Here is a 27,408-nt window from a genome sequence, read left to right on the forward strand (position 1 = left end):
CAGACTTGCTCATTTCTTTTTTTTTATTTTATGTACGTGTAACCTAATTTCCAGGCTGTTCAAGATTGGTGTTTTTGGAGAACATTCACGAAAGTCACTGCTAGATTTTTCCAGTCTTAATTCCAGTTTAACAAAGCCCACCCCCCAGCCTGGTCCCCTGGGAATTTCCTTAGGTTTTTTAAAATGTAAGAAGTGTTCCGTGTCAGGATTTCCCAAGCACCGCACACACTGTGCTCCCCAGACTCTGCCCCACCGCCAGTCTGTGTGTTCCCACTCCCCACAGAATCCACCCCTTCCCCTTGAGTCGTACCCTGCCTGGGGGCTTATCCCCATCTACCCTGGGACTGTGCGGAGTTAAGGACAGAGCCCAGTGTGAAAGTGGAAACTGCTTTTAATCGTTAAATAAATCCATCAAGAACCACCCAAAGCTAGTCCAAGGCACCAGTCCCCACCATGACCAACCTATTAAAGCAAATGGGGAGTTTCTAAGCCAAGCTGGTTTTGGATTACAATGAGCCTAAGAAGGTTAAGAAAATGCCCCAGAAGCGAGAGCAGCTCACAGTCCGAAGCTCCCAGCTTTCAGACGCCTTGTCTGATCCCCCTCAAACAATCCAGAAAAAGCCTGCCCTGGCACACAGTTGGGTTAGTGGGAGGGAAGCTGGCAGGGGATCGGAGTTGGTTTAGAACAGGCAGCTTGTTTCAGGGCAAATCCCGGGGAAGATCCTGTAGTCAGAAGGGATCCTCCCGGGGTTAACTGCTGCCGTTCCATTTGGTTTAAAAAGATAAATGTCTGTGGATGTTCTCCACCCTGCCAGCCTGGCACGAGAGGGTGCTGGGCTGCTGCCCTTCAGACCTGAATTATGCCTCACCTCCCCGTGCCCAGAGTGGCGGTAGGGGAGCTGCACTCCTGCCCTTTGTGCCCTGGAGGGGTCTCCTCTCCCTGCATCCCAGACTGGCAACAGGGGCACCGTGTTGCTGTTGGTGCTGTCCTTCCTACCCTGGCTATGCCCATCCCTGGGATGACACCAGGCTGCGGAGGCTCTCTGCCCCATCCCACCCAGTGTTCCCATAACTGGCCTTGTCTACTCTGGCCTTTTTCTTCAGAGCCTGCCCCCTTCCTTGCTGCAGCGCCCGTGCTGCCCCCTGGTGCAGGTCGACTGCTGGGAGCACGGGCACTGCCATTCTAATCGTCGGGGGCATCTCAGCCTGCCCTAGCTGCGTCCGATTGCGCGGCGGTTACACGGTGCCAGCACTCCCGTTGGAGGAGCTGCACCCAGACTAGACCCACAGGGCGGGGCTGTAAGGAAAAGGCTGGCGTTGCCCAAAGTGAGCCATTGAAGGCTCTCTCCACCCATGCCCTGCTTGGGTGGGCAGGTCCCGCTGACCCTGCGCTGGGGAGCCGGGGAGGTGGGGCTGGCGGACTGGCTGGAGTGGGGCTCAAGCAGGAGACCCTGGGCTGACACTCCTGGCAATGTGCAGTGGGGGCCGGTGCTGATAGTGGGGATGGGGTCAATGGCGCAGGGGTGGAGTATGACCAAGGCAGGTGGGCTGGGTTCCACCACAGGACGCTGCGGCTCCTACACTCCCTCCTGGAGCCCTGTCTGAGATGGGAGGAGCCTGCAGCCTGCACAGGACAAGCCAGAGCTGAGAAGCTGAGGCCACTGGCTATTCCTGGAGATGTCCCCCACGTGTCCCCATCCAAGAGGCTTGGGGGCGGGGGGGGCATGGCTCTGGGACTCTACCTGGGTGCTCCTGCCTGCCTATGTCCTGGGGAAGTTGCTTGGTTGTGTATGTACAGAGTCTCTGTCCCCCTCCCTGGCTACACGCCTTCTTGCCCTGCCAGCCCCTCTCTACCACACCTCGCAGTGCTTGCCGGGGTTCATGGGCGAGCCCACCGGGCACTTAAAGTGCTCAGCAAAATCCCTGGAGTTGCTGAGGGTGCCGATGACCCGGAACTTGTCTGGACTGTGTGGATCGGTGACCAGCCCCTCGTGTGAGCTCTCCGGAGTGCGCACGGAGCACCACACCTGTGCGAGGGACACAACAAGGACCAGGATTAGGGAGGCACAGACCTGGCCTTAGCCTCAGCCCAACGCCTAGCCAGACAACTGCTGAGCAGCACCCTCTTCTCAACTAGTTTCCTGCCTTGGGCACCCTGGGCCAAGGCTGCCCTGCACTGGGACAGGGAGTGTACTTCCCAATGCAGCAGCAGCCCCAAGACTGCCCCGTTGGGGAGGTGGTGAATGGAGCTAGGGGAAGATGGAGTGCTAGCTGGGAGGGGGCCTGACCCTTGGTATAGCTATGGAGGGCTAGGATAGTCCCATCTGGCCTCACTGAGGAGCTCATTTGGTTCTCTTCTCTTGGGTCTCAATACTGTAGACTCAGGCCTTTAAAAACCATGGCCCATTGTTCCCAAAATGGAATAGCAGGGAGCTGTAGGTTAGCACTGAGGGGCACTGGCAGAGGTGTCTGGGGGGACTCCACAACTGGAATAGCAGGGGACTGCAGGTCAACAGCAGTGAGGGACATCAGCAGGGCTGTGTGTGGGGAAGCCCAGGACTGGAGTAGCAGGGGGGCTGCAGGTTGAGATTGAGGGGCATCTGTGCCATCCCAGAGTCGTACCTGTGCAAATCCTACAAAGAAGAGCTGGTTGTTGGTGAGCCCCACGGCAGGCAGGTGCTTCTCCTCTCCATTCTTCTGCAGCCAGGCTTTGTAGGCCTGGAGGGAACCAAGAAGGCATGCCGTGAAACAGCAGCAAACAGAGTGATGCTCCCCTCAGAATCGGGGGGCAGTGGGAATTGAACCTTGGCCTTAGGACCTGCTGTCCATCACCTGCATACGGGGCGGGCTCGCTGGGTTACTCACATTGTATGCTGTCTTCAGGCCCCCGTTGTCTGCAATGTTCTCGCCCAGGGTCTGCTTGCCGTTGACATGCTCTCCGTTCACCATGTACTTGCTGTACTGTTCCATCATGCACTCAGTCCGGTTCTTAAAGGCCTCCAGGGAGGAGTTCTGCCACCAGGGACGCAGATTCCCCTCCTTGTCGTATTCTCGACCTGGAAGACAACCCGGTGCGTGATAAATGGCCGGAGGAGGCGCTGCCGGCAGCGACAGTTCTATCACCTGTCTCTGGAGCCTTCTCCTCAAGCGGCCCGCTAGAGAACTGAGCCACGACCCCCAGCACAGTCTCAGTTCCATCCCGAGTGGCCCCCAGCATGACGCATGTTGCAAGCAGCCCAAAGGGTAAGGTAAGTTACAAGGGTCCATGTGACGGCTTGACATGGGATCTTAAGCCTGCTGCCCATGACTGGGGGCATCTGGCAGGGGAGGGGCTGCTGAAATGGAGAGGGACGTGAAAAGGGAAAAATCAGAGGCACAGGCCAGTCAAGCTCAGGATGGGGATGGAGCACCTGCTCTATGGGCTTCAGGATTCCTCCCTACCCATGGTGCCTCTGTGAATGAGCAACAGGGAAAGGACAAGATCATCTCCCAGGATCTTCTGCGGCCAGGATGGTGGCTGTGCAGCCTTGGAGACTGACGGCTTCATCTTTCCAGCAGGAGCTGCCTGGGCAGCAGCTGTATGAGTTTTCTTCGACCTGCCGGGACCCCTCTAGAAGAGGAGATCACACTGCATGGCCTGCTCGGTCCTCGGCTTCTTCAGTTGCTAACAATGGGGTCAGTTGGCGCTGGTTGTGCTGGTGGTTTTTCTGTCTGCCAGGAACTGGCCAGGATCCCAGCTCGCTTCACCTCAGCCACCAAAGAGTCCCGGATGACTTGCTCTTTCCCTGCCACCCAGGGCTAGCTATGAACCAGCAGCCTAGAGGTGAAAGTCTCCATGCCCATTCTCAATGCTCTGAGCCCGCAGGCCCCCTATCCTGATGGTGGCGTTCTCTGTACCCCTGTAACTATGGGATCTCAACCCACTTCTCAACCAGACCCCCAGGGAGTGAGTCTTGGCATGGAGGCTCCAATCACCCCAAAGCTGCCTTTTGCGTTCCACCATTGGCCATGGCCTAGCAACACTACACAGCATGCAGAGAGAGGATGTAAACAAAACAAACATGTGTCCAGCTGGAAAAGGGGAAGATCTCCAACAGCCACAAGGAGCAGTGTGGAGTGGGGGGATTGGGAATTGCCAGCCACAAGCCATGGCTCAAGATGCAGAGACATGAGTCCTCACCGAGCAGAAGCGAAAGCTGCACAGAGAAGCCTGGGGAGATGCCTGCAGGTGTCACCTGGGGAGACAGGAGGACAAACAAAATGGGGAGGAGAGCCAGCCAAAGAGAGAGGACATCTTGAGGGCTGTAAAGAAGCTAATGTTGGCCATGAGGAAGAAGATGATGTGGGGAAGCACAGGATGGAATGGATGGCAAGGCCACTGGTAGCCCAGAGGAGAGCAATGTTGGAAACCTTTGCAGGACGTGTACAGGACAGAGGTGCTGGGCAGCTCCATGATGCAAAGGACAGGATGAGGCTGCAATGAAGAGGAGCTGGGAGCACTGTGCCGGGGGGGCAGGATAGCGTCACCTCTCTATCCAATATAAGGATTGTTTGGTTAAGGTGTCCCTGTACGAAGTGTCCTTTCCAATAGTGGCCCACGTGCATTCTTGGAATGGCAGGGTGTGCGCAAGAGACCGGGGAGCTGAGAGGGGAGCCTGACAGGCCAGCTGGATCCTACCTTGGTCATCGAACGCGTGTGTGAGCTCGTGCCCCATCACTACTCCGATGCCGCCAAAGTTGAGGGCCCTGGATGAAGCCAAGAAGAAACCCTAGTTTACTGTCTAAGCTCTTCACATGGCCCGTATCCCGGTGGTATTGGAGCCTCCCTGATTGCTGCTCATGCAGCAAAGTGAGTCAGCCCCATGCTGCGTTCCCGGTGCTCCCTTTTGAGGAGCAGTGAATGCAGAGTGCCGGGAGCCTGGGTGCCCAATGGAGGTGAGACTCCACTGACCGAAGCACATGTCCAGCTAGGAAACCTGCTCAGGATGGCTGCCCGTAACAATGCGCTGCACTAGCAGGCCAGGCTTGGAGTAGATCCTTGCCTAGAGTCACTTAGTGTCAGTACTGGCCCGGGGGGAAGGCTGCCAGTCCTAGCAATGGACCTGGCCCTGCGGATAGAGCAGTGCAGCCTGTGAAACACCATGGGGCAACCATTGGCCACCCCTGCTGGGATGGCGACACCTGCCCGGCCTCTTCCACAGCACTGGAGCAAAGGCTGCCCCCTTCTGACTTCCCCGGGGAAAGGACCGATGCAGGTCCTGCCCTCTCGTGAGGGTGAGAAGGGCAGTGAGCAGGCAGAGTGGGGCCAGCGTCTTACGCTGGGCCCACTGTCTTCCTGTGACTGCTCGCCCCACCCCGAGCCCACAGCCGCCATGGGCAAGGCTGCTTCCTAAGGGACCGAGGGAATAGCTGAGGGCATTAGCGAGTGCCCACCCCACTGGGATCCCAGGGCAGGAAGCTCCTCTCTGATCAGGGGCGGGTTTGGGAAGGCAGGGATTGTGAAATCTTCCATTAGCGCTTGGACAGCAGCAGCTCAGACCCAGCGTCTCTGCCTTGGAAGCTCCACTCCTTGCTCCTGGGACCAGGTGCTGCCCCTGTGTGAGAGAGGGGCTTGCCCAGATCTGAGTACACCCAGGAACCTACAGCTGCCAGTGGGCCTCATTTCCTTCCCCAGCCGCTTCCTGCCACCCACACAGGCATGACCCGGCGAGAGCCCAGAGCGCCAGACGCACTTGGGGTGGTTGCGGGCATAGAAAGGAGCCTGGAGGATCCCAGCTGGGAAGACGATCCCGTTCTTGGTGGGAAGGTAATAGGCGTTGACGGTCTGCGGGGTCATGCTCCACCTAGGGAGGGTCAGACATGTTAGGCAGCATCTCCCCCTGCACCTGGCACCCTGCTAGCAAAGGACCAGGACAGGCCCCAGCAGGAGGAGCAGCCAGCCACACAGGGGGAAGCTCCTCTCCGCACCCAGTGTTAAGGGCCCCAGAGCCAGCCTCATCATGATCCTTTTGGTCTGGCCAGAAACACTTGGCTCAAGTGCTGGGGGCTGGTTGAGCCTTGCACCATTGTAGCAGTCTCTCAGCTGCCTGGGAGCTGAGGTCTGTCCCAGGGACTGGGGCCGGGGGGAATGAGTCAAAGGCTGGCCAGGAACACAGCAGGACATCGGCCCCCTTCTCTGGGGTCGTGGCTGATCTTTTTCTATTACAGAGGGGGCAGGCGGCTGCTGGTGTGTCTCTGATACAGTCAGAGCCAGGCGGGCCCTGGCGTGTGACTGTGTTGTGGGGCATGGACAAGTGCGCGTGTGCTTGTGAAAGGATGCACGGCTGCGTCTGTGCCAAGAGTGGGGTTGCCTGCGGGAGAGTCTTCCAATGGGTCAAATGCTTCTCAAGTCCCCACCTTGGATGGAAGGAGCAAGTTGCAGCTGCCTTCTTCACTTTCTGGAAGGTGCAGTCTGTGGAGACTACATCTCCCAGCATGCAGTGTAGCCAGCCAATAGGTTCCAGGTAGAGCATTGCATGCTGGGACTGGTAGTGTCCACAGGCTGCAGCTCCACCCTGGAAGTGAGGGTGGCAGCAGAATGGGGCAGGATCTCCCTTTACCTTCTCTAGCAGGAGACTGACAGCACCAGCCATGCCCCAAAATTAGCCCCCGGGCCTCCCGGTCATGCCCTGCCTTGACCCTCCACCCTGCTTCCTGCCGCCATGGGTGGGAAGGTGCCCAGGCTGCAGCAGCTCCTTACTGGTCCCGGTTGGGGGGTTTCCGCAGCTGGTCGGCCATGACCTTGGCAGAGAAATTGTAGAAGTTCAGCATGTTCTGGAAAAAGGAGTCTTCAGAGACTTCATACTGAGAAAAAAGAAAAGGAGGACTTGCATGTCCACTGAATGCATCCGATGAAGTGAGCTGTAGCTCACGAAAGCTTATGCTCAAATAAATTTGTTAGTCTCTAAGGTGCCACGAGTCCTCCTTTTCTTTTTGCGGATACAGACTAACACGGCTGCTACTCTGAAACCTGTCATACTGAGAAAGAAACACAAGGGGCTGAGATGGGCTAGGGCTGCACCCCTCCACCCTGCAGGCTGGGTACAGGGTGGGTGGGGGTCTGAGATGGGCTAGGACACACCCTGCCAACCCCACACGCAGTGAAGGGTTGAGATGGGGGTAGATAAATCATTTTAGGCACTCAGTTACTATAGCAATGAGGGCCTGGATCCCATCCCCACTGCACAGCCCCACCAGTGAGCCCAGATACCCTGGGTGGGACAATCAGGATGGGTGCCAGGCAAAATCTCACCTCAATTGGACCTTTGGTTCACTGGATCCCTGCCATGTGCCTGGCACAAGCAGCTGGGAGCCACTTGCTCCCCACTGGCCTTGCAATTCCAGGGCCACTCTTGGCCCAGGTCCCTATGCTCCAGGGCCACCTACCCCATCATAGACGTCGTCCAGCTCCTTGTTGTCGAGGATGAAGTCCGGGAAGCCGATCATGTCATAAATGGCATCTGCCTGTGGAGACGGGGCGAGGCCAGTGGCTGAGATCATAGTGGGGAGAGACCTGGGAGCTCCCCGTGTACAGCCCTGGCTCCTCCAGAGGAAGTGTGCGCGGGTCACACAGGAGCAAGTGCTGCTACTCCAGGGAGCACAGGGCTGGGGTTCCCTCCCAGGGAGCCAGTGGGACTACGTGGCTGGGAGACGCCCGTGTCCCAGAGACCGGGGATGTTCCTGCCTCGTGTCTCATGCGGGGGGAATGCACAGTAGCAGTAGTTGCAGGGGGCATTGCCTGGGGAGGGACTATTTGGAGTCAGCTCTGACATCGTCTCCCCTCTAACTCAGGGCAGGAGTTGGGCTGGCTCCCCTCCCGCTGGGGTCTGGGAGGCCAGCGGAACGGCGGTCACCTTCTCCTTAGCAGCCTGTCTCGTCGTCTTGTCCATCCAGTCAAGCTGCTCCAGGGATTCCTCAAAGGCCGCCCGGATCTCGCTGATCATCTCCTCTGCCTATGGGTAAGTGGGAGAGTCAGTTCCTCCCCCACGGCCAGCCTGCACCCCCCGTCCCCTGGAGACTGTCACGCAGCACTAGACCTGCCTCCTAGGCCTACTCCCTCTGTGGGGACTGCCCTGCTCCTGCAGTGGGTGAGAACAGGAGGGCGTGTGCAGCCAGGTTGAACTCCCCTCGCCTGGGTGACTGGTAGGGCAGGGAATTCCCTTCTTTCTGTTCTGCGTACCCCTGCCCTTTGCTGCACAGAGGCACCTCGAGCTGGGGAGCTCACCACTGGCGAATTGAAGGGCTGCAAAGGAATTGGGGAGGGGTAGGAAATAGGGGAAGATAAGACAAATAGGGATCTGCAGAGGAATCGGAGGGTGGGCTGCAAGTGAACTGGTGTATGGAAGTTTCAGGGGGCGGTGGGGGGATCAGGGTGAGAGGGGGATAAGGGGCTTCAGGAGCGCTGGCGTGAGGGAGGCCAGAGGGCTCAGAGCAGGGCAGGGCAACTCACAATTTCCTTGCTGTCTCTGTCGAAGGTGGCTTTCACAAACAAGGAGCCCAGGGCGAAGCCCAGTGTGTCGTCGGTGTTGGAGATGCAGGTTTGCCAGCGAGGGGTGCAGGACTCCAGAGAGAGAGTGAGACACAGGGTGAGACCTGAGGAGGGTTGGCGCCATGTCCCTGAGTCCTTGCTGTCTGTGGGGCAGGGGCCTGGACCGAGCTCACGCCCTGACACAGGAGGACACAATTTCTGGCCTCCCAAGGCCCCAAGCACTGCGGCAGAGGGAGAGGACTCCCTCCTCTCTGCTCTGTATGGCCTGCCCGTCATGTCGTTGAGGGACCCCTGGAGCTCAGGTATGTCCCTTCGCCTTGTCTCCTTCCAAGGCAGATGGGCCTTCATCTGGATTGGGAACCCCTCCTGATATCTGCCTGCCCCCTCTCAGGGTCTGCCAGGCCATCCTGGGGTGTTGGGGACACATATTCAGGGGCTGAGCTTCTCCCCCCCACAAGGATCCCCTAAGCTGAGGCCTGTCTGCATCTCTAGGGGATGCCAGTTGCATTGCCTCATGCTGCCCCGAGTTCCACCCCTCCTGCTGTGCTGCACTTCCCTCCCCGGCCGCAGAGCCCCCACGCGCTTCGCTAACCCTGCCGTCACCCCCCCGGCTGTCCCAGCTCAGCCCCATCACCCAGCATCCCCTGCTCACAGCTCTCTGACTCCGACCCAGGGCTGGAGGCTGAGTGGTGCACAGGCATCTTCCCCTTAGCAGCCTCGCCACTCACATCGGTGCCTCATTACCCCATGCCCCAGACAGGCCAGGCTGTGGCTGCCTGGCTGAGGATCCCCTGGGGTCTCCCAGGGGCATATAAGGTGTCAACACCCACATGGCACAGGGTTCCCCCATGTGCATAGAGAAAGGGGCCTCTGGGCTGATGCCCGTGGCCTGGTCCCATGTGCCCCATGCAGCAGCCCCTCACCTTCTTGGTGCCATAGAGGGTCTCCAGCAGCTTCTCCTGGGCCGTCTCGAATCGCTGGTCCAGGCTTGAGGCAGTTTTCTGAACCAGGTTCCAGATCATGTAATTGTTCAAAATGCTGCAAACGACAGAGCCACATTGACTCCCCAAGACCCCAACCCTGCCCCTGATGGGCACCACCCTGAGACATCCCCACCTACTCACCCCCCGCATGGGCATGGCCCTGACCAATGCCCCCACCCTACCCCCACAATGGGCATGGCCCTGAGACACATCCCCATGCCCCAACAGGCACTGCCCTGAACAGATACTCCCTGATCCTCAATGGACATGGCCCCTGCTTCCCAATGGGTGCTGCAAGGAGACCCCTGATGTCACTTCGCTGGTGTCCGCCAGCCCCTCCCTCCAGCCGGGGCTCTTACCTTCTCTCCGTGCTGTTGATGAGCTCGGAGACCTGCTGCAGGTACTCACGGCCGTACACCACCACGGGCTCCGCCTCACTCAGCTCCAGCGGGGTCAGGGCATAGGCCATGTAATCCAGCCAGTCGATGGCGGGGGCCAGAGCCTGCCGAGACACGGGGCTGTGAAGGGGAGCACTGCTCCCCCCTGGCTCCGAGGGTGGGTCCCCACCTCCGGGTACCTGGGGCTCCAGGCAGGGCCACCTCCCTGCGAGGGAACCCCATCCCACAAGGCAGCCAGGGCCGGTGGGTGGGTTTCACTGGGGCAAGGGGAGGATGCATGTCCCTGGAGAAACACTTCAGGTCCCTCAGGTTCACTCCAGCCCCCCATCATTTAGACTGACTGCCTGAATCTCTGCCTCACTCCCAGCCCCCTGATCCTCTCCCATCCCTGCCCTGCCCCTCCACCTCACTCCGATCTCTGGCTCAGCCTCCTAAGAGACCTCCCTTCCCACTAGACAGGATTGCATCTCTCCCTGTTGCTATGGTGACTGGTTGCTTGGTGACCATTGCTTGATGACGAAGGCTGGATTTTCTGTATTGCCAGGAACTTAAACCCTGGGGTGAGGGTCCTGGCATCCCCTTCCCCAGCACAACAGAATTCAGGGCTGAGATAGCAGGGGGCTGCGGGTTGGGATTGAGGGGCATTCACGGAGCTGTGTGTGTGGAGCCCAGCGGTGGGACAGCAGGGCACTGCGGATTGGGCCTGGGTGTGTGGGGACCCCAGAGCTGGGATAGCAGGGTGCCATCAATACTGAGGGACAGCCGCAGAGCTGGGTGTGGGGAGTTCAGAGCTGGGATAGCAGGACACGGTGCAGTGGGACTGAGGGGCAGTGAGAGAGTGGGGATCGGGGACCCCAGTGGGGTAGCAGGGCATGGTGCAGCAGGACTGAGGGGCAGTGACAGAGCTGGGGGGAACCCAGAGATGGGTAACAGGGCATGGTGCAGCGGGACTGAGGGGCAGTGACAGAGCTGGGGGGAACCCAGAGATGGGTAACAGGGCATGGTGCAGCGGGACTGAGGGGCAGTGGCAGAGCGGGAGGGAGATCCCAGTGGGGTAATAGAGCATGGTGCAACGGGACTAAGGGGCAGTGACAGAGCGGGGGTTGGGGACCCCAGTGGGGTAACAGGGCACAGTGCAGCAGGACTGAGGGGCAGTGACAGAGCTGGAGGGAGATCCCAGTGGGGTAACAGAGCACGGTGCAAAGGGACTAAGGGGCAGTGACAGAGCGGCGGTTGGGGACCCCAGTGGGGTAACAGGGCATAGTGCAGTGGGACTGAGGGGGGATCTCACCCAGAAGCTGCTCGTTCTGTCTGACTTTGGGGATGCTGATGCCCCCTTGACCCGCTGGCCCTGGGGAGTGAGCGATGGCTGGGAGGGGGCCCCCATGTTTCTGCATATGGTAGGGTGACCCGACAGCAAACATGGAAAAATCAGGATGGGGGGGGGGTCTTAGGAGTCCATATAAGAAAAATACCCACAAATCAGGACTGTCCCTATAAAATTGGGACACCTGGTCACCCTGGGATATGGGTCTGATTGTGCTGAGCCTGCGGGATGGTGGAGGCAGCTCAGCAGTGGCTCCCGGCTGCTTGGGATGCTGCTCAGCCAGGCCTCCAGCATTAATGACACTCCACCTCGCTGGAATCCTAATGAAATCCGGGTGTGGGGATGGGCAACACAGAGGCCTGGAGTGTGTGGGAAAAGCAGCCAGGGGCTCCCAGGGGAAGCAGAAGGGGCACAGAAAGGGGCTACCATGGTGCGGCTGTCCTCTCCCCATGTACTCTGGGCTGGGCCCTCACGCTCTGCCCAGGCAGCTCCGAAATGTAACGAAGGACTCAGACCAATTGAATTCGTCTCTCAGTTTTCATTCTGAATTTTTCTCCCAGCTGCTCCAGGCCACGGTGGGACCCGCCCAGCAAATGGGAGCCTCCCACTACTGATCCCCAACGCCTGCCAGCGGACAGAGCCCAGCCGCTGCTCGCAGCAGCACCAGGCTGATTCCTCCCCTCCTCCCCGCAGCTCTTCACCCACCTCCAGCAGCACCATGCTAGTCCTCTCCCCGAGCAGCACCAGGCTGGCTCCCTTCCCCAGGACCCACCTGCAGCTCTGCGATGCTCATCTTGTGATAGATTTTCTCATCATCCCGCCTCTCATCCTGGGGGACGGTGATATTGGCCAGCAGGGTCTCGAACTCTAGCACCTGCTCCATCTGCTCCTGGGTGGAGACTGTCTCCCCACCCAGCAGCATCCCCAGCTCCACCATATAGTCCAGGTAAGCAGCCAGCACCTGTCACTCAAGCAAGAGGCAGCGGGGTTAGTCACGTAGGCAGGGACAACCCCACACAATCAGTCATGGGCCGTCGGGGAGTTCAGCTCCCTCAGATCCTGTGCTCTTAAGTTCCCAAACCTCCCCCCCAAAATGTCCTGCCAACTAGGTCCCAGCACAGGCTCCAATCCAGGGTCCTAGCACTCGGGGGTCCCTTTCCTTTGGCCCCTTGTGATTTGGGGTGGGGCACGTTCTACCCACTGGGCTGGATCTGCATCAGGAGCACAGGAAGGTGTGGGTCCTACCCAGGGTGTTGGGGTGGGAATGCGCATTTCAGAGAGCAAAGGCCTCTTGGGTCATCTCCAAGATGGGGCACACATTGGGGAGGGTTCCGAAAAGAGCCACGAGACTGATTAGAAGATGAGAAAACCTGCCTGATAGTGAGAGACACAAGGAGCTCCATCCTATTTACCTTAACAAAGAGAAGGCTAAGGGTGACGTGATCAGGCTGAAAGTACCTAGATGAGGACTAAATATTTCATAGAATCATAGAATATCAGGGTTGGAAGGGACCTCAGGAGGTCATCTAGTCCTACCCCCTGCTCAAAGCAGGACCAATCCCCAAAATTTGGTGATGGGCTCGTCAGGCTGGCAGAGACAGGCCAGTGGCTGGGAGCTGAAGCTAGACCAATACAGACCAGAAGTCAGGCGTGAATTTGGGCCTGCTCATGAGGCCGGCTCTGTGGAAGGGCTGGTGTATATGGGCTGCCCCCACCCAGCCCCTTACCTTCTCATTGGCTGTCTTGTTCAGGTAGTAATCCCGGGAGGGGAGGAAAAGGCCTGACTGATCCACCTGGAGACGGAGAACAAATGAGCCTGGACCGCATACCCACAGCCACCGCTCTGTAGCACAAAGCCCCCTGCCCTGCCTCCACATCCAGTCATGGCTATTCCCGGGAACCAGTGGGGGTGGAGGACCTGTGGCAACCCCAGCCCTCGGCAGTAGACCAGGGCCATCAAATCTGACCTGTGGGGAATCCTCAAGTGGCGTTCACATCCCCAGCAGCGAGAGGCTGAGGCGCCTTCCTGGGGCCCTCGGGCGTTGGCACCGTTTTATGCCCAGGTATGTGATGTGGCCCCAAAACAGTTACCGTCTGCACTGAACCCCTCCCAGTGTGTCCCCAGGCAGGAGGGGGCAGGCAGAGGGCTGGGTGTCTGAACTGGGCCACTTAAGGCCAGAGTCAGAAATGCCCAGCCATGATAGCCCTGTGCGCCCTCTGGCCCCCCGTGCTCCCTCTGTCCTTGGCTAGGTTCCTTTATGGGCCCTTCTCCCCGCTGCCTGGCTGGCTCCTCCAGCCCCGTTTTGTGGTGACGATGTTTCCGAGCTAGGGGCAATGGGAGGGGTTTGCTCTGGGTCCGTTGCACCTGGGAGCTCAGTGTGAGGTTCTGGCACTGTGCCCCCTCCCCAGCTCTCAGAGGGGCATGGTCGCAGGGCTACCTGAATGACGTTGCTGTTGGAACTCTTGGAGTCGGCGCCCACGTAGACAGTGAAAAAGGGGGCGGCCCGGTAGGTCCCCGACACCATCTTCAGAACCTCTATGAAGTTGCTCTGGTTCCAGGGCCCGGTGATATTCCACCCGCCAATCTGCAGGAAACAGGAATGCAGGGATTTGGGCTTGTGCCTCTCTGGGTCGCCAAATTCCTCTGGCTTTAATCTTCCACCTTCACACCCAGCACAAGAGACCCTCTATACCCTGCCTGTGCTCCATGCACTATACCCCAGCACTAGGGGGTGCTGCTGGTGTTCTCCCATGTGTCCCCAGCCCAGCACTAGGGGGTGCTGCTGGGGGTGCTTCCTTCCAAGCTCTGCCTGTGCCCCATGCGCACCAGCCATTACTGTGCTTGGGGGAGCTGCCCCTGTACACCCTGCCTGTGCTCCCAGCCCAGCAGTAGGGGGCACTGTGCTACCCACTCCGCCTGGCCTGTGCGCCACGCGCACTGCCCCTGCCTAGCAGAAGGGGGTGCTGTGCTTTGACTGTGAAGCTGCAGTGTGACTCCAGGCACAGAAGCGCCCCCTTCGGAGAGGGGTGATTCTCACATCACTTACACGATGGGAAATATAACAAATGGGGTGAGGGGGAGGCAGGAATCACAGCCCTGGAAATAGGGCTCAGCCCGTCCAGTGCAAACTCCCACCCCTACTAGTGGGCCTCAATCCTGCCTGGAGGGACCCCTGCCAGGGAAGAGAGCAGCTCGGCGCATGGCTCCTCTGCTGACGCTCTTCAGTTGTAACAGGAACGTGAACGCTCCATGTATGGCAGACTGGGCTGAGACCCGGCACTTCGTCTCACCTGGGCCCCTGAGCCATGCCCACGTGGGAATGGCGTTCGGCCAGGCAAAGGTTCCCAGGGCTCAGCCCTTCTCCAGGATGGTCTCCCAATGGAGAGACTTTTCACCTGCAGAGAGACGAGTGCGCTGAGCAGCCTCCCTCCCTGAGCTGGGCTCCTGCCCAGACCTCATGGTGGTCTGGTTCCCCCCCCCCGCACCCACCTTCTCAATCAGGTCCATCAGTGGCTGGGAGCCCAGCTCCCTGATTTTCTGCTCCTTCAGACAGGACAGGTAGTAGCGCTGGGTCTTCCTTTCTGCCTCGCTGCTGGAGTTGAAGGTGGCATTCTCTGAGGAGTGGATAACCAGAGGGACTCCGTCACTTCCTCCCTTACTGGAGGGCTCTGGCATATGGAGGGACCTTGGAGACTGGCCCTGGTCTCCTGAAACTTCGTGCCTGTGACCACGACCTGTGACCATGCCTTAGGCCTGGGTCCCATCTCACCCTCCTGCTATATCTGGAGCTCCCTGTATCACCATGTAGTCTCATGAGGGTTAGGTTCCCGCAGATTATACAGCATGATCCCCACCAGTGATGGCACCAGGGAACTGTCCCGTGCAGCTGCCCAAGGGTCTGCCTGGGTGCATCTGGTGTGCCCCGGCCAGTGCCGGTGCGGGACAGACTGCCGGCTGGTGTGCCATTGGTTGCCCCTAGCCAGTGCTGATGTGGGACTGACTGCCGGCCAGTGTGCCCTCACTGAGGCAGAGAGAGCGTGGAAGCTGATGCAGGATATAGATCTCAGTCTGCCCTGTACTGTTTCCAAGAAGCTGTAACCTAGCAATATATGCCAGCAGCTGAATGCCCACATAGGTTATCGCCCCATCCCTGTCACCAGCACCAGCTGGGCTGGGCCCACTGGCCAAATGGGGCCAATCCAGGAGACTCATCAGCCTCTGGGCTGAAGGGCCTGTCTGGCCATGTCTGGAATATCTCCTACCCGCACCCAGCGTGTGTGGGGGGGAGGGGGAGCCCCTGCAATCCCTGACCGTATGGGCATTCTCCCCTTCCAGGGCAGGCCCTGGGAAGCTGATCCCTGATGACCCAGGGTCTCTCCCTGGCCCAGCCTGGGCTGCATTTTGTCCATACAGCCCACCAGGGCCCTCCTGCAGTGCCGCCCTCCCCGGTTCTCTGTGGCTGTGCGCAAGGGGGCACCCCAGCACAGGGCTACACCCACCTAAGAGGTGTTTCATGATGGCCTGGTTCTGGTCCCAGATGCTGTTGAAAGTGCTCCACTTGGAGCGCCCATCGGGCAATGGGTTCCGCTTTATCCACCCCCCGCAGGAGTACTGGTAGAAGTCCTCGCAGGGATTAGTCTCCCGGTCCAGGGCCTCCAAGATCTTACTGGCCACTGTGATGCAGGCTTCTGTTAGGCACGTGCTGTGCGAAGGGTCTGTGGGGGAGAGACACAGTCATTAGGTCCCAGGGCCAACAAGTGGGGAAACAGAGGCACAGAGCGGCAGGGCCTTGCAGCAAGTCGGTGGTAGAGCTAGGAACAGAGCCCAGGAGCCCTGCCTCCCAACCCTGCAATTGACCATTCCTGTGTCGGTGCCTGGATGCCCGTGAGAGGGGGCAATGGGAGTATGATTGCCAACACAGGGGCGCGGGAGGTGGCCCCCACGGTCCTCAGGAGAGGGGAGACCGAGTCCTGCAGCAGCACCCTTCTTCAGCTGCACGGTGAGGCCCTGGGCTGGGGCCACGTGGTCCCTTAGAATATTTACTCTTTACTTCCTGCCGGACAGTCCCAGGAGAATCTTGTCCCCGTATGTCCCCCACTCTCTGGTAGCAACTGCTGTTCCCCAGGGTAATTCCAGCCCAGGGGAGCCTCCCCACACAGCAACTCCCTGGGACAGGCCCAGGATCTTTCCTCTAGTGAGTAGCCCCAGCCGTTTCAGCATCTGCCTGATGAGCAGCGGGAGCTGCCGGGAGATGGGCTGGGGGGGCTGCAGCGAAGGTGTGTGAGCCCCACCCCCTCCTACCTTTGCTGTACTGGACGCCCAGAGCAATCATAGAGCCCAGCAGCAGCAGAGCCGTGATGAGGCAGATGGCACAGAGAGCCAGCTCCAGCTGGGTCCGTGAACCTGGGCGGCTCAGCAAGGGGGGGACCCCTTTCCTGAACCCCACCTGGGAGGGAAAGAGAGAGGGAGTGTGTGGGGGGGGGAAGGGAGGGGCATCTGATGGATTAAACCCAAACACATAATCAGAAATAGCCACAAATAAGCCTTGCACGCGGACCCTGAGGCCCTCCCCTTGGCAGTGCCACTCCACCCTTCCCTCATGGTAGCCCTGCTTAGACCCACCCCGCCATGGCAGTGCCACCCTGCTTCTCCTGGGTGGCCCTACTGCCTGTGGGAGTGGCCTCTCCCCAGCACTGAGCGTCAGGGTACAGCAATTCTGCTGGGAGCAGGACCCATCCAGTGCTGCAAACAGATCCTGCCCGTGGCTGGACTTGGATGGCACCTGCTGGAGGGTGGGAGGGAAGAGCAGGGGTCAGGCATTGTCCGAGCTCCCCTATCTGCCTACAATCCATATGATCTGGCTGGGAGAGGAAGAACCAGTGGGAAAAACTGGATCTGCCCCCCTGGAGATCCCACAAGGACTGCCCACCCTTACAGCTACGTTCCTGGGAGCCAGGGCCTGGCACCGGGGCCCATTCATGTGGAAAGAGAAGCCTTGGCTCCCAAAGGGCTTGCGGGGAGGTTAATCACCTCTAAAAACTGCCACCCAGGTCCATACAAGTCGATGTGATAGGCAGTCGCGTCCCAGGAGAGACAGGGGGGCTGTGGGGGAGGACTAAGGGGCAGTGGCAGAGCTGTGTGTGGGGAGCCCAGGACTGGAACAGTGTGGGGAAGAGAGGATGCAGAGCAGGACCGAGAGGCATTGGCAGAGCCATGGGTGTGTGGCCTTTGGGAAAAGGAGGCAAAATCAGCTTTAGTTCCCATGGGAAACAGCCCCTTTTCCTCCTCTTTCCCTCTCCAGTCCCTGCTGGTGGTATCAGACGCTCGGTAACTAGCCTGGGCAATCAAATTATTTTGCCCCAGAGATTCCGGAGACAGCTTTTATTAATAGCTCTGCTGCTGAACAGGAGCTGGTGGGGCTCCCATGGGAATCCAGAAAGGCCCAGAAGCCGAGCCGTGTCCTCCCTCGCAGTGCACGGGCCCTGGCCACTAAGAAGCCGCGCCCTGTCCTGGTCTAAAAGAGGCCCCACATTGGTGCACGTTCCAGGAGCATGATCCTACCTCCACGCTATCAGGAGAGGCGCTTCCATCCCCAGCTGCATCCACCCCCTCGTCATCCTGGAAAGTAGCTCGTTTGTAATCAGACATCTGCAGAGAGAAAAAACAGGCTAGGAATGACATCGCAGAGGGCTGTGCCAAGATCCGCAGGGGACGCTGGTCCCAGCTGACCCAGAGCCAGGATCCTGCAGGGGGGCACGGGGCCCAGCTGACCCAGAGCCAGGATCCTGCAGGGGGCGCTGGGGCCCAGTGACACCAAGGCAGAGCTGAGGGGCCACGGAGCTGTCTACAGCAGGACAATTTCGTCTCCCTCAGGTTGGAGCGCTCCATTTCTGTGGCCTCTCCTGGCTGGTGCACCACAGTGGGACTTGCCTACCTTCCCTTTACATAAAACTGTGATCCTGCACTCTGAGAATCAGGGAGCCTGAATCATCTCCTGGAGCACCAAGGGGCACCTTGCAGACAGGGTGCAGGTCCTGGTGATGCCAACCAAGAGTGGGCAAATGCATTTCCCTCTGCCTGCAACTTTAGAGGGTCACGCTCCTTCCCTGCCTGGCCCCTGAGCGACTCAAATGCAGGACCAGGTGGCGCTGCCAGGCTTGTGCTGTGGAGAAGAGGAAGCTCTTGCCCCCACCGGGCACCAGCAGTTGCCCCTGAGCAACGTACGTCCGTTCGCCCTCTGTGGGTTGCCATGGCTGCCTCTGCAGAAGCCGCTCTGACATCAGCATTCCTGACAGGTGTCAGATTGCCTCATGGAGACAGTCCTCGGTTCCCAGGCAACCTGCAGCTTCATTTCCTAGCAATGCCACTGCCTCCTCCCTCTGCACGGCTGCCATGCAGATGTGGTCAGTCCAAGAAACATCTGGAATGGGCTGCCTTGGCAGGCTGGCGCCAGCAGCCTGGATGGAGTTCAGGAGGGGAATTCACTTCAATTGTAGCAGTCATATCTGCCCAGCCCAATGGGCTTCCACTGACCTCAGAGAGACCTTCTCTTGGGTGAGAGGAGCCTCCCCCAGTCCAGCTCCTTCCCCCTTCCCATCCAGCCCAGCACCCTCACATCCAGCTGCCTCCACCCGCCCTGCTCCCTCCCCCTCTTCAACGCAGCCTTCCTGTTACTCTCAGTGCCCCATAACCCAGACATCAGTCTCGATCCTGAGCTTTCCTCTCTGGTGGGGCAAGGAGCATACCCAGGGCAGCTCCCCCTAACGCCAGGCTGAGGTGGTGGGAGATGAGGGATAGCCAAGGAAGGCAGCACCGTGCCCCCTAAAGCCAAGTGAGGGTAGTGGGAGATGGGGCACGGCCAAAACATGGAGGGCAGTAGCCCTGCAGCCCCTAAAGCAGTGGTTTTCAAACTTTTTGTATGGGTGACCCCTTTCACACCGCAAGCCTCTGAGCATGACCCTCCCTTAAAATTAAAAAGGGGGGGTAATTTAATTTAATGGGGACTCAGGGCTGTCAGCCCCACAGAGCTGACAGCTTGTGACCCCCATGTAACCAACTTGTGACCCCCTGGGGGGTCAGAACCCCCAATTTGAGAACCCCTGCCCTAAAGCTACTCTGTGCTGCAGAGAGATGGGGACCAGGTTACTAAAGATGGTAGTAGGAAGCAAGGCTTGTGTCTGGACTGGGATACAAGGCTGTGATGACAGCGGTGTTAGCTAACCTGTTCTAGTGTAGACAGGACACCTTGCCTTCCAGGTGTCCCTGCCCCTTGAGTTGCCTAGCATGCTTGCAAAGGCTGGTGTGGACACTCACCACACTTTTGTTCCAGGCTACAAACGTTCAGTCTTTACACTAGGTTGCTTCCTCAAGGAAGGTAGCCTGTCCTTTCAATCACCCTGGCCTTGTCTACACGAGACTTTCAACGGTGTTAGGGTTTGTCTACACTGCGGGGGGCTATAGTGCCATCGCTACGGTGCAGCCTTAGCTATGCCAGCATAACCCCATAGTGTAGATGCATCCTACAGCGGCAGAAGGGGTTTTCCATCACTGCCCAAACACCACTTCCCCAAGCAATGGTAGCTAAGTCGAGCTAGCCACGTCTACACTGGGGCAGAGGGCGGCAAGCCAAATTCCAAGCGTAGATCAGGCCTTAGTCAGAAAGTGCTAAAGCAGCTTTGAGCCTAGTCTAGACAAGGCCTCAATCATGGTTAGCTGGACATTTCATTGGGACTTCTTTGGCATTGCCCATGCTAGATGGCCTCGTAGATGAGGGGGAAACCTGCAGGTTTGAGCAGCTGGGGATTTGCCCCTTGGGGAGGGGGTTTAGGATTGTGTGATAAGCACACAAGATGGCTGATTTTGCTAATTGACCAACAGTGAAATAGTTAATGACAGTTACGTTAAAATTGCCATTAGGTTTCAGGGTTAATGTCGTTGAGCTGAATGGGGACAGTTCACCTCTCTCAGCTCCTGTTTGAGGCTGTCTGTAGACTCGGGCCAACACTGCCATGTCGCTTATACTTGGCTCCCATTTTCAAGGTTTCCTTCCCAGCGGCGAGGGTGAGAAAGGGAGTTTTGGAAAAATCAAAGGTAAGACCGGGGAGCCCAGTTTCACAGTGAGGGGTGGCTCGGGCAGTGGCCAGAGCATGAGCGCCAAGGCCTGGGTCAAAAAGACTCAAGAGGCAGCGCACTCCGCTAGCCACCAAGTGCTGGGGTTTGCACAAAAGAAGCTGCCAGCTCAGGAAACGGGCACGAGTCTGTTCAGAAAAAACATTTGGCAGAAACTCCCTGGTTGGGGAAGGATTCCTGGGAGCCGCTGGCATCTGTGAAAATGTCTCAGCATCCTGCTGGCAGCCTAGTCTGAGCCAGGGATTCCCCCCACCCACCGCTCCAGCTCAGGGAGGCCCTGCGCCTGGGAAAGCACAGCTCCCTACGATGGAGACCTGCCCCACTCTCCCAAACAGAAAACCCCAACAACCTGCCCAGCAAGAGGACGGGCAGCTCCGCTGTGCCTGTAACACTGCTCCTTCAGCCTCCTGCCCACAACGTGGTGCGACTGGCTCTGGTAGCCACCTGGCCCCACACACCCCATCATAGGCATTGTCCTTTCCAAGGCTCTCTCCTGATGCAGTGAGACCCTCCAGGGGTGCGCTGTCATGGCAATACAGACTCCAGGAACCCGCCCAGCCTCCAGTTGCATTGCCCTTGGCCCTGGCATCCCCTACACTGGACCCCAGGGACATCTCCCATGCCTCTAGAGACCCACGCAATGTCGGAGGAGAGGAGGGAGGTCATGCCATGAGTAGAGGCGCCCGTTCTGGGCTACAGGGGACCATGCTGCAGCTGGGTCTCTGGCGCTCAGAGTCCAAGAGAGGTTCCCTGGTAAGTGGCCTTTGAAGCAAGAAACACCAACCCCCTCCCTGTATCCACCCAGGTCACTGGGCCTGACTGTGAACTGCCCCCCGTGGGACTGGGTGCTAAGATGTGCCACAGTCCCAGGTCCTGGGACTTCTGATATCGCTGAGCATCACCACGGAGAAGCTTGAGCCCTCAGCAGTGATGAGCAAGTGACGGTCCCAAAGACCAGAGCACGGCAGGATGAGGCCAGGACAGCAGGCAAGGCAGAGCCCCAGGCTACTCAGGGAGTGGGGCTGGGCTGGGTCACCAGACCAGGGTGAGTGGGGTGGGGCCAAGCTGCAGGATTCAGGCATTTGGAGAGGGGGCAGCAGAGCCAAGCTGCAGGACCCCAGTTCCTCGGGCGTGTGGGTGGGGCTCAGCCACAGGCCTGTAGGGTGGCTGAGCTGCAGGCTCAGGGCTCTCAGGGTGTCAGGCGGGGCCGAGCCACAGGATCTAGGCACCCAGGCAGCAGGGCGGGGCCAAGCGGCGCTGGAGGCCCTAGGTTCTCTGCCAACCCCGCAGCACCCTGAAAAGGGGTTGGCCGGCCCCTGACCTAACCTCCTGTTAGGGGATGGGGGTGGCCCTGACCTCTGTGGTCACGAGGTGCCCTTTCCCCCCTAGTGCCCCCAGCCATTGGAGGTCACCTCCAGGGTTTTACTCTAAAACCCCTCATTGAACAGGAGAAATGAACTCCAGCCTCCTCCCTAGAGCCATGGGTGGGCTGAATTCCTTCTCTAGAGAGCCCACCTTGTGCAGGGACTCTGGGGGGGGGGGCTGCAGAGTGGGGCCCAGACCATTCAATGGCTCCCATTCATCCTCTCCAGCCCCATGGGCTCAGTCTCTGGGAAGGGTTATACCCCCCAATGGACTAACCCCCTACCATGGTACCAAGGCCAGCCCAGCACCAGCCTCCCTCCCAGAGCTTCAGGGACGCCTGGCACCCCTGCACACAGCACCCAGCGCTCCCCAGGCCCCCGGCACTGCCTCCCCCCCGTGCTCTGGGGTGGAGGAGCAAATGACAGCGAGTTTTAAGGGTCCCTCTGGAGCCCCTCAGCTGCCATAGTCTTGCCTGGCCTGGGGGTCGCCTGGATGTGGAGGGAGCCAGGGGCTTGGCCTGAGCATGGCTCTGGGGTCGCCCTGCCGCTGGCCGCCCAGCCCCGCCTTGCTCCAGCCCCAGGCTCCCCGCGGGCTGCAGCCCCCGGCCCAGCCCCCCAGCCCAGCTACTCACGTTGTTGCTGAGATCCTGGAGAGCTACGTTCATCCTGGACATCATGGGGCTCCCAGCACGGCCGCCACCGCCTAGCTCCGCTCCCAGCCTGGGGCGAGCGGGGCTGCAGCCGCCGCGCCGGCCCCGGGGCTGGTCATGGTGCTCGGGGGCTCGGGCCCGGCGGGAGCTGCGCGGCTCAGGGCAGCTCCCGGAGCCGCTGCAGGCACAAGGGCGCAGCGGAGGCCCCGGCTGCGGGGGCCGGCGGGGCGAGGGGCAGGCGCCTCCCCGCGCTCCGAGCTGGGACCGTCACTGGGGCGAAAGAGCGGGTGTGTCCATCAGGGCGGGCGGGCGGCATCGGCTGCTGCCGGGGGGCTGCGGCGGCAGGACGCCCGGGGGCCCCGGAGCCCGATGGCGAAGGTCAGCGGGGATGGAGGCGCCGCCGGCTCCGCGGGACTCACAAACAGCCCAGCCGCGGGCACAGCGCGCAGGGGCGCGGCCGCGCTGCGCGACACTGGCACACGCGGGCACCGTGACTCAGGCGCGCACAGACACAAGGCGCACAGCCCGCAATCTGACACACACAGCCCGCAATCTGACACACAAACACACACAGACACACCCCGCAATCTGACACACAGACACACCCCGCAATCTGACACACACACACACACACCCCGCAATCTGACACACACCCCCCGCAATCTGACACACAAACACACACAGACACACCCCGCAATCTGACACACACACACACCCCGCAATCTGACACACAGACACCCCCCGCAATCTGACACACACACACACACACCCCGCAATCTGACACACACCCCCCGCAATCTGACACACACACACACACACCCCGCAATCTGACACACACACCCCGCAATCTGACACACACACACACACAGACACACCCCGCAATCTGACACACACACACACACCGCAATCTGACACACACACACACACAGACACACCCCGCAATCTGACACACACAGCCCGCAATCTGACACACAAACACACACACACACACCGCAATCTGACACACACACACACCGCAATCTGACACACAAACACACACAGACACACCCCGCAATCTGACACACACAGCCCGCAATCTGACACACACACACAGCCCGCAATCTGACACACAGACACCCCCCGCAATCTGACACACACCCCCCCCCCCGCAATCTGACACACCCCCCCCGCAATCTGACACACACACACACACCCCCCGCAATCTGACACACACACCCCGCAATCTGACACACACACACCCACACCCCGCAATCTGACACACACACCCCACAATCTGACACACACACACACACAGACACACCCCGCAATCTGACACACACCCACACCGCAATCTGACACACACACACACACACACACCGCAATCTGACACACTCCCTGCAATCTGACACACATACCTCCGCAATCTGACACACACCCACACACACCGCAATATGATACACACACACCCCGCAATCTGACACACACACACACACACAGCCCGCAATCTGACACACACACAGAAACACCCCGCAATCTGACACACACACACACCCCGCAATCTGACACCCCCCCGCAATCTGACACACACACACACACCACAATCTGACACAACCCCCCCGCAATCTGACACACACACCCACCCCGCAATCTGACACACACACACACACACCTCGCAATCTGACACACACACACACCGCAATCTGACACCCCCCCGCAATCTCACACACACACACACACACACCCCGCAATCTGACACCCCCCGCAATCTGACACACACCCCCCCACAATCTGACACACACACACCGCAATCTGACACACACCCCCGCAATCTGACACACACACACCCCGCAATCTGACACACACACACCACAATCTGACACACACCCCCACAATCTGACACACACACACACCGCAATCTGACACACACACACCACAATCTGACACACACACACACACAGACACACCCCGCAATCTGACACCCCCCCGCAATCTGACACACACACACACACACCTCGCAATCTGACACACACACACCCCGCAATCTGACACACCCCCCGCAATCTGACACACACACACACACACACCCCGCAATCTGACACACACACACAGACACACACCCCACAATCTGACACACACACAGACACACCCCGCAATCTGACACACACACACGCACACCCTGCAATCTGACACACACACACCCCGCAATCTGACACACACACACACACACTCCGCAATCTGACACACACACACACACAGACACACCTCGCAATCTGACACACACACACCCCACAATCTGACACCCCCCCCGCAATCTGACACACACACACACCGCAATCTGACACACACCCCCGCAATCTGACACACACACACACCGCAATCTGACACACACACACCACAATCTGACACACACACACACACAGCCCGCAATCTGACACACACACACACACACACACAGACACACCCCGCAATCTGACACCCCCCCGCAATCTGACACACACACACAAACACCTCGCAATCTGACACACACACACCCCGCAATCTGACACCCCCCCTGCAATCTGACACACACACACACACACACCCCGCAATCTGACACACACACACAGACACACACCCCACAATCTGATACACACACACACCCCGCAATCTGACGCACACACACCGCAATCTGACACACACACAGACACACACACACCCTGCAATCTGACACACACACACCCCGCAATCTGACACACACACACACACACTCCGCAATCTGACACACACACCGCAATCTGACACACACACACACACACAGACACACCTCGCAATCTGACACACACACACACACCCCGCAATCTGACACCCCCCCCCGCAATCTGACACACACACACACAGACACACCCCGCAATCTGACACACACACACACCTTGCAATCTGACACACACACACATACCCCACAATCTCACACACACACACACACACACACACACCTCAATCTGACACCCCCCCCCGCAATCTGACACACACACCCTGCAATCTGACACAGACACAGACACACCACGATCTGACACACACACACACCCCGCAATCTGACACACACACCCCGCAATCTCACACACACACACCGCAATCTGACACCCCCCACCAATCTCTCTCACACCCCGCAAACTGACACACACACACACACACACACCACAATTTGACATCCCCCAGCAATCTCTCTCACACCCCGCAAACTGACACACACACACCCCACAATTTGACAACCCCCCAGCAATCTCTCTCACACCCCGCAATCTGACACACACATACACTCTCTCACACACACAGAGCAATCTCTCACACACACCACAGTCTGTCACACACACCCCGCGATTTGACACACCCACCCACCCCCCACAATCTGTCACACACACACCACAATTTGACACACACACACCCCACAAACACACACACACACTGCAATTTGTCACACACACCCCCACAATCTCTCACACACACCACAATCTGTCACACACACACACCGCAATTTGTCACACACACACACACACCACAATCTCTCTCACACACACACACTGCAATTTGTCACATACACACACACACCACAATCTGTCACACACACAGAGTCACACGCAATCATACGCATACACCCCCCCCCCCGCAATCTGGCACACACACAGAGTCACACACACAGACACACACACAATCACACACACATGGCACACGGACCGTAATCTGGCGCACACACACAGTGACACACACACAATATCACACAGACATACAATCACACAGACTGCAATCTGTCACACACACCCCCCACAATCTGACACACACACCCACCCTGCAATTTGACACACACACACACCCTGCAATCTCACACACACAGACACCACAATTTGACACACACCGCAATTTGACACACACAAACACCCCGCAATCTCACACACCACAATCTGTCATACACACACCCCGTAATTTGTCACATACACACACCACAATCTCTCTCACACACACACTGCAATTTGTCACACACACATACTACAATCTGTCACCCACACAGAGTCACACGCAATCACACACATACACTCCCCACAATCTGTCACACACACAGTCTGTCACACACACAGAGTCACACACAGTTACACACACACAGACTGCAATCTGTCACACACACGGAGTCACACACAGAGACACACACACAATCACACACACATGGCACACAGACCGCAATCTGTCACACACACAGAGAGAATGCCAGACACACAATTACACAGACACATGGGCACACAGACTGCAATCTGTCACACAGAGTCACAGAGTCACACACACATAGAATGCCAGACACACAATCACAGACACACAGGCACACTGATTGAAATCTATCACACACAGTCACTTGCACATAGAGAATGCCAGACACACAATCATACAGAGAATCGCACTGACACACAGTCATCACATACACACATACAGAATCACACAGACCAGTTTCTCTCTCTCTTACACACACACACAGAATAGCACAATCACACTCACGTTACATGGGCACACCGACTGCAACCTGTCACAAAGTCTCACACACACACAGAGTCACACACACACGCAGAATATCAAACACACAGACACCTGAGCACACTGACCGAAATCTGCCACGCACAGTCAAACACAGAATATCAGACATACAATTACACAGAGAATTGCACAGACACATAATCACTACACAATCACATACGCACACACAGAATCACACAGACCAGTCTCACACATGCAATTGCACAATCACACACACAAAGTTGCACAGACACACAACTGCACACACAGATTTGCACAGTCTCACAAACACAGAGAATTGCACCCACATAGATACACAATAACACACACACAATCACACACAATCACATGAATAGCACAGACCCAGAATCGCACAGACCCACCCACCCACAAACACAGAATCACACTGACACAGTCTCACAGACATACAACCGCATGCACAAGCCCAGACACTCGGTTCAATCCCATGCTAGCATATTGGGGTGAGAAGTGGCAGTGTTGCAGGGACAGGGCTCTG

At 58.4% G+C, this 27,408-nt stretch overlaps 1 protein-coding gene across 2 annotated transcripts; it reads right to left on the bottom strand.

Moving 5' to 3' along the window:
- Nucleotides 1-373: 373 nt before the first annotated feature.
- Nucleotides 374-22,831, bottom strand: ECE2 (endothelin converting enzyme 2). 2 transcript variants are annotated; one of them, XM_073359206.2, is made up of 19 exons: nucleotides 22,362-22,828; nucleotides 17,798-17,884; nucleotides 16,538-16,682; nucleotides 15,736-15,951; nucleotides 14,726-14,850; nucleotides 13,674-13,820; nucleotides 12,963-13,028; nucleotides 12,008-12,196; nucleotides 9,870-10,012; nucleotides 9,451-9,565; nucleotides 8,489-8,599; nucleotides 7,893-7,991; nucleotides 7,426-7,503; nucleotides 6,740-6,843; nucleotides 5,733-5,843; nucleotides 4,679-4,746; nucleotides 2,866-3,056; nucleotides 2,623-2,718; nucleotides 374-2,027 (listed from the first exon to the last, which is right to left on the bottom strand). In XM_073359206.2, the coding sequence occupies exons 1-19, from the start codon at nucleotides 22,404-22,406 to the stop codon at nucleotides 1,851-1,853; spliced, it is 2,313 nt and encodes a 770-aa protein (XP_073215307.1). In that variant the 5' UTR covers nucleotides 22,407-22,828; the 3' UTR covers nucleotides 374-1,850. The 2 variants fall into 2 exon arrangements, with proteins under 2 accessions (XP_073215307.1, XP_073215308.1); XM_073359207.2 differs by lacking the exons at nucleotides 374-2,027; nucleotides 2,623-2,718; nucleotides 2,866-3,056 and adding an exon at nucleotides 4,114-4,235 and having other exon boundaries at nucleotides 22,362-22,831.
- Nucleotides 22,832-27,408: the final 4,577 nt, after the last annotated feature.

The sequence above is a fragment of the Lepidochelys kempii genome, chromosome 9 (genome assembly GCF_965140285.1).
Source record: "Lepidochelys kempii isolate rLepKem1 chromosome 9, rLepKem1.hap1, whole genome shotgun sequence".
Lineage (NCBI taxonomy): Eukaryota > Metazoa > Chordata > Testudines > Cheloniidae > Lepidochelys > Lepidochelys kempii.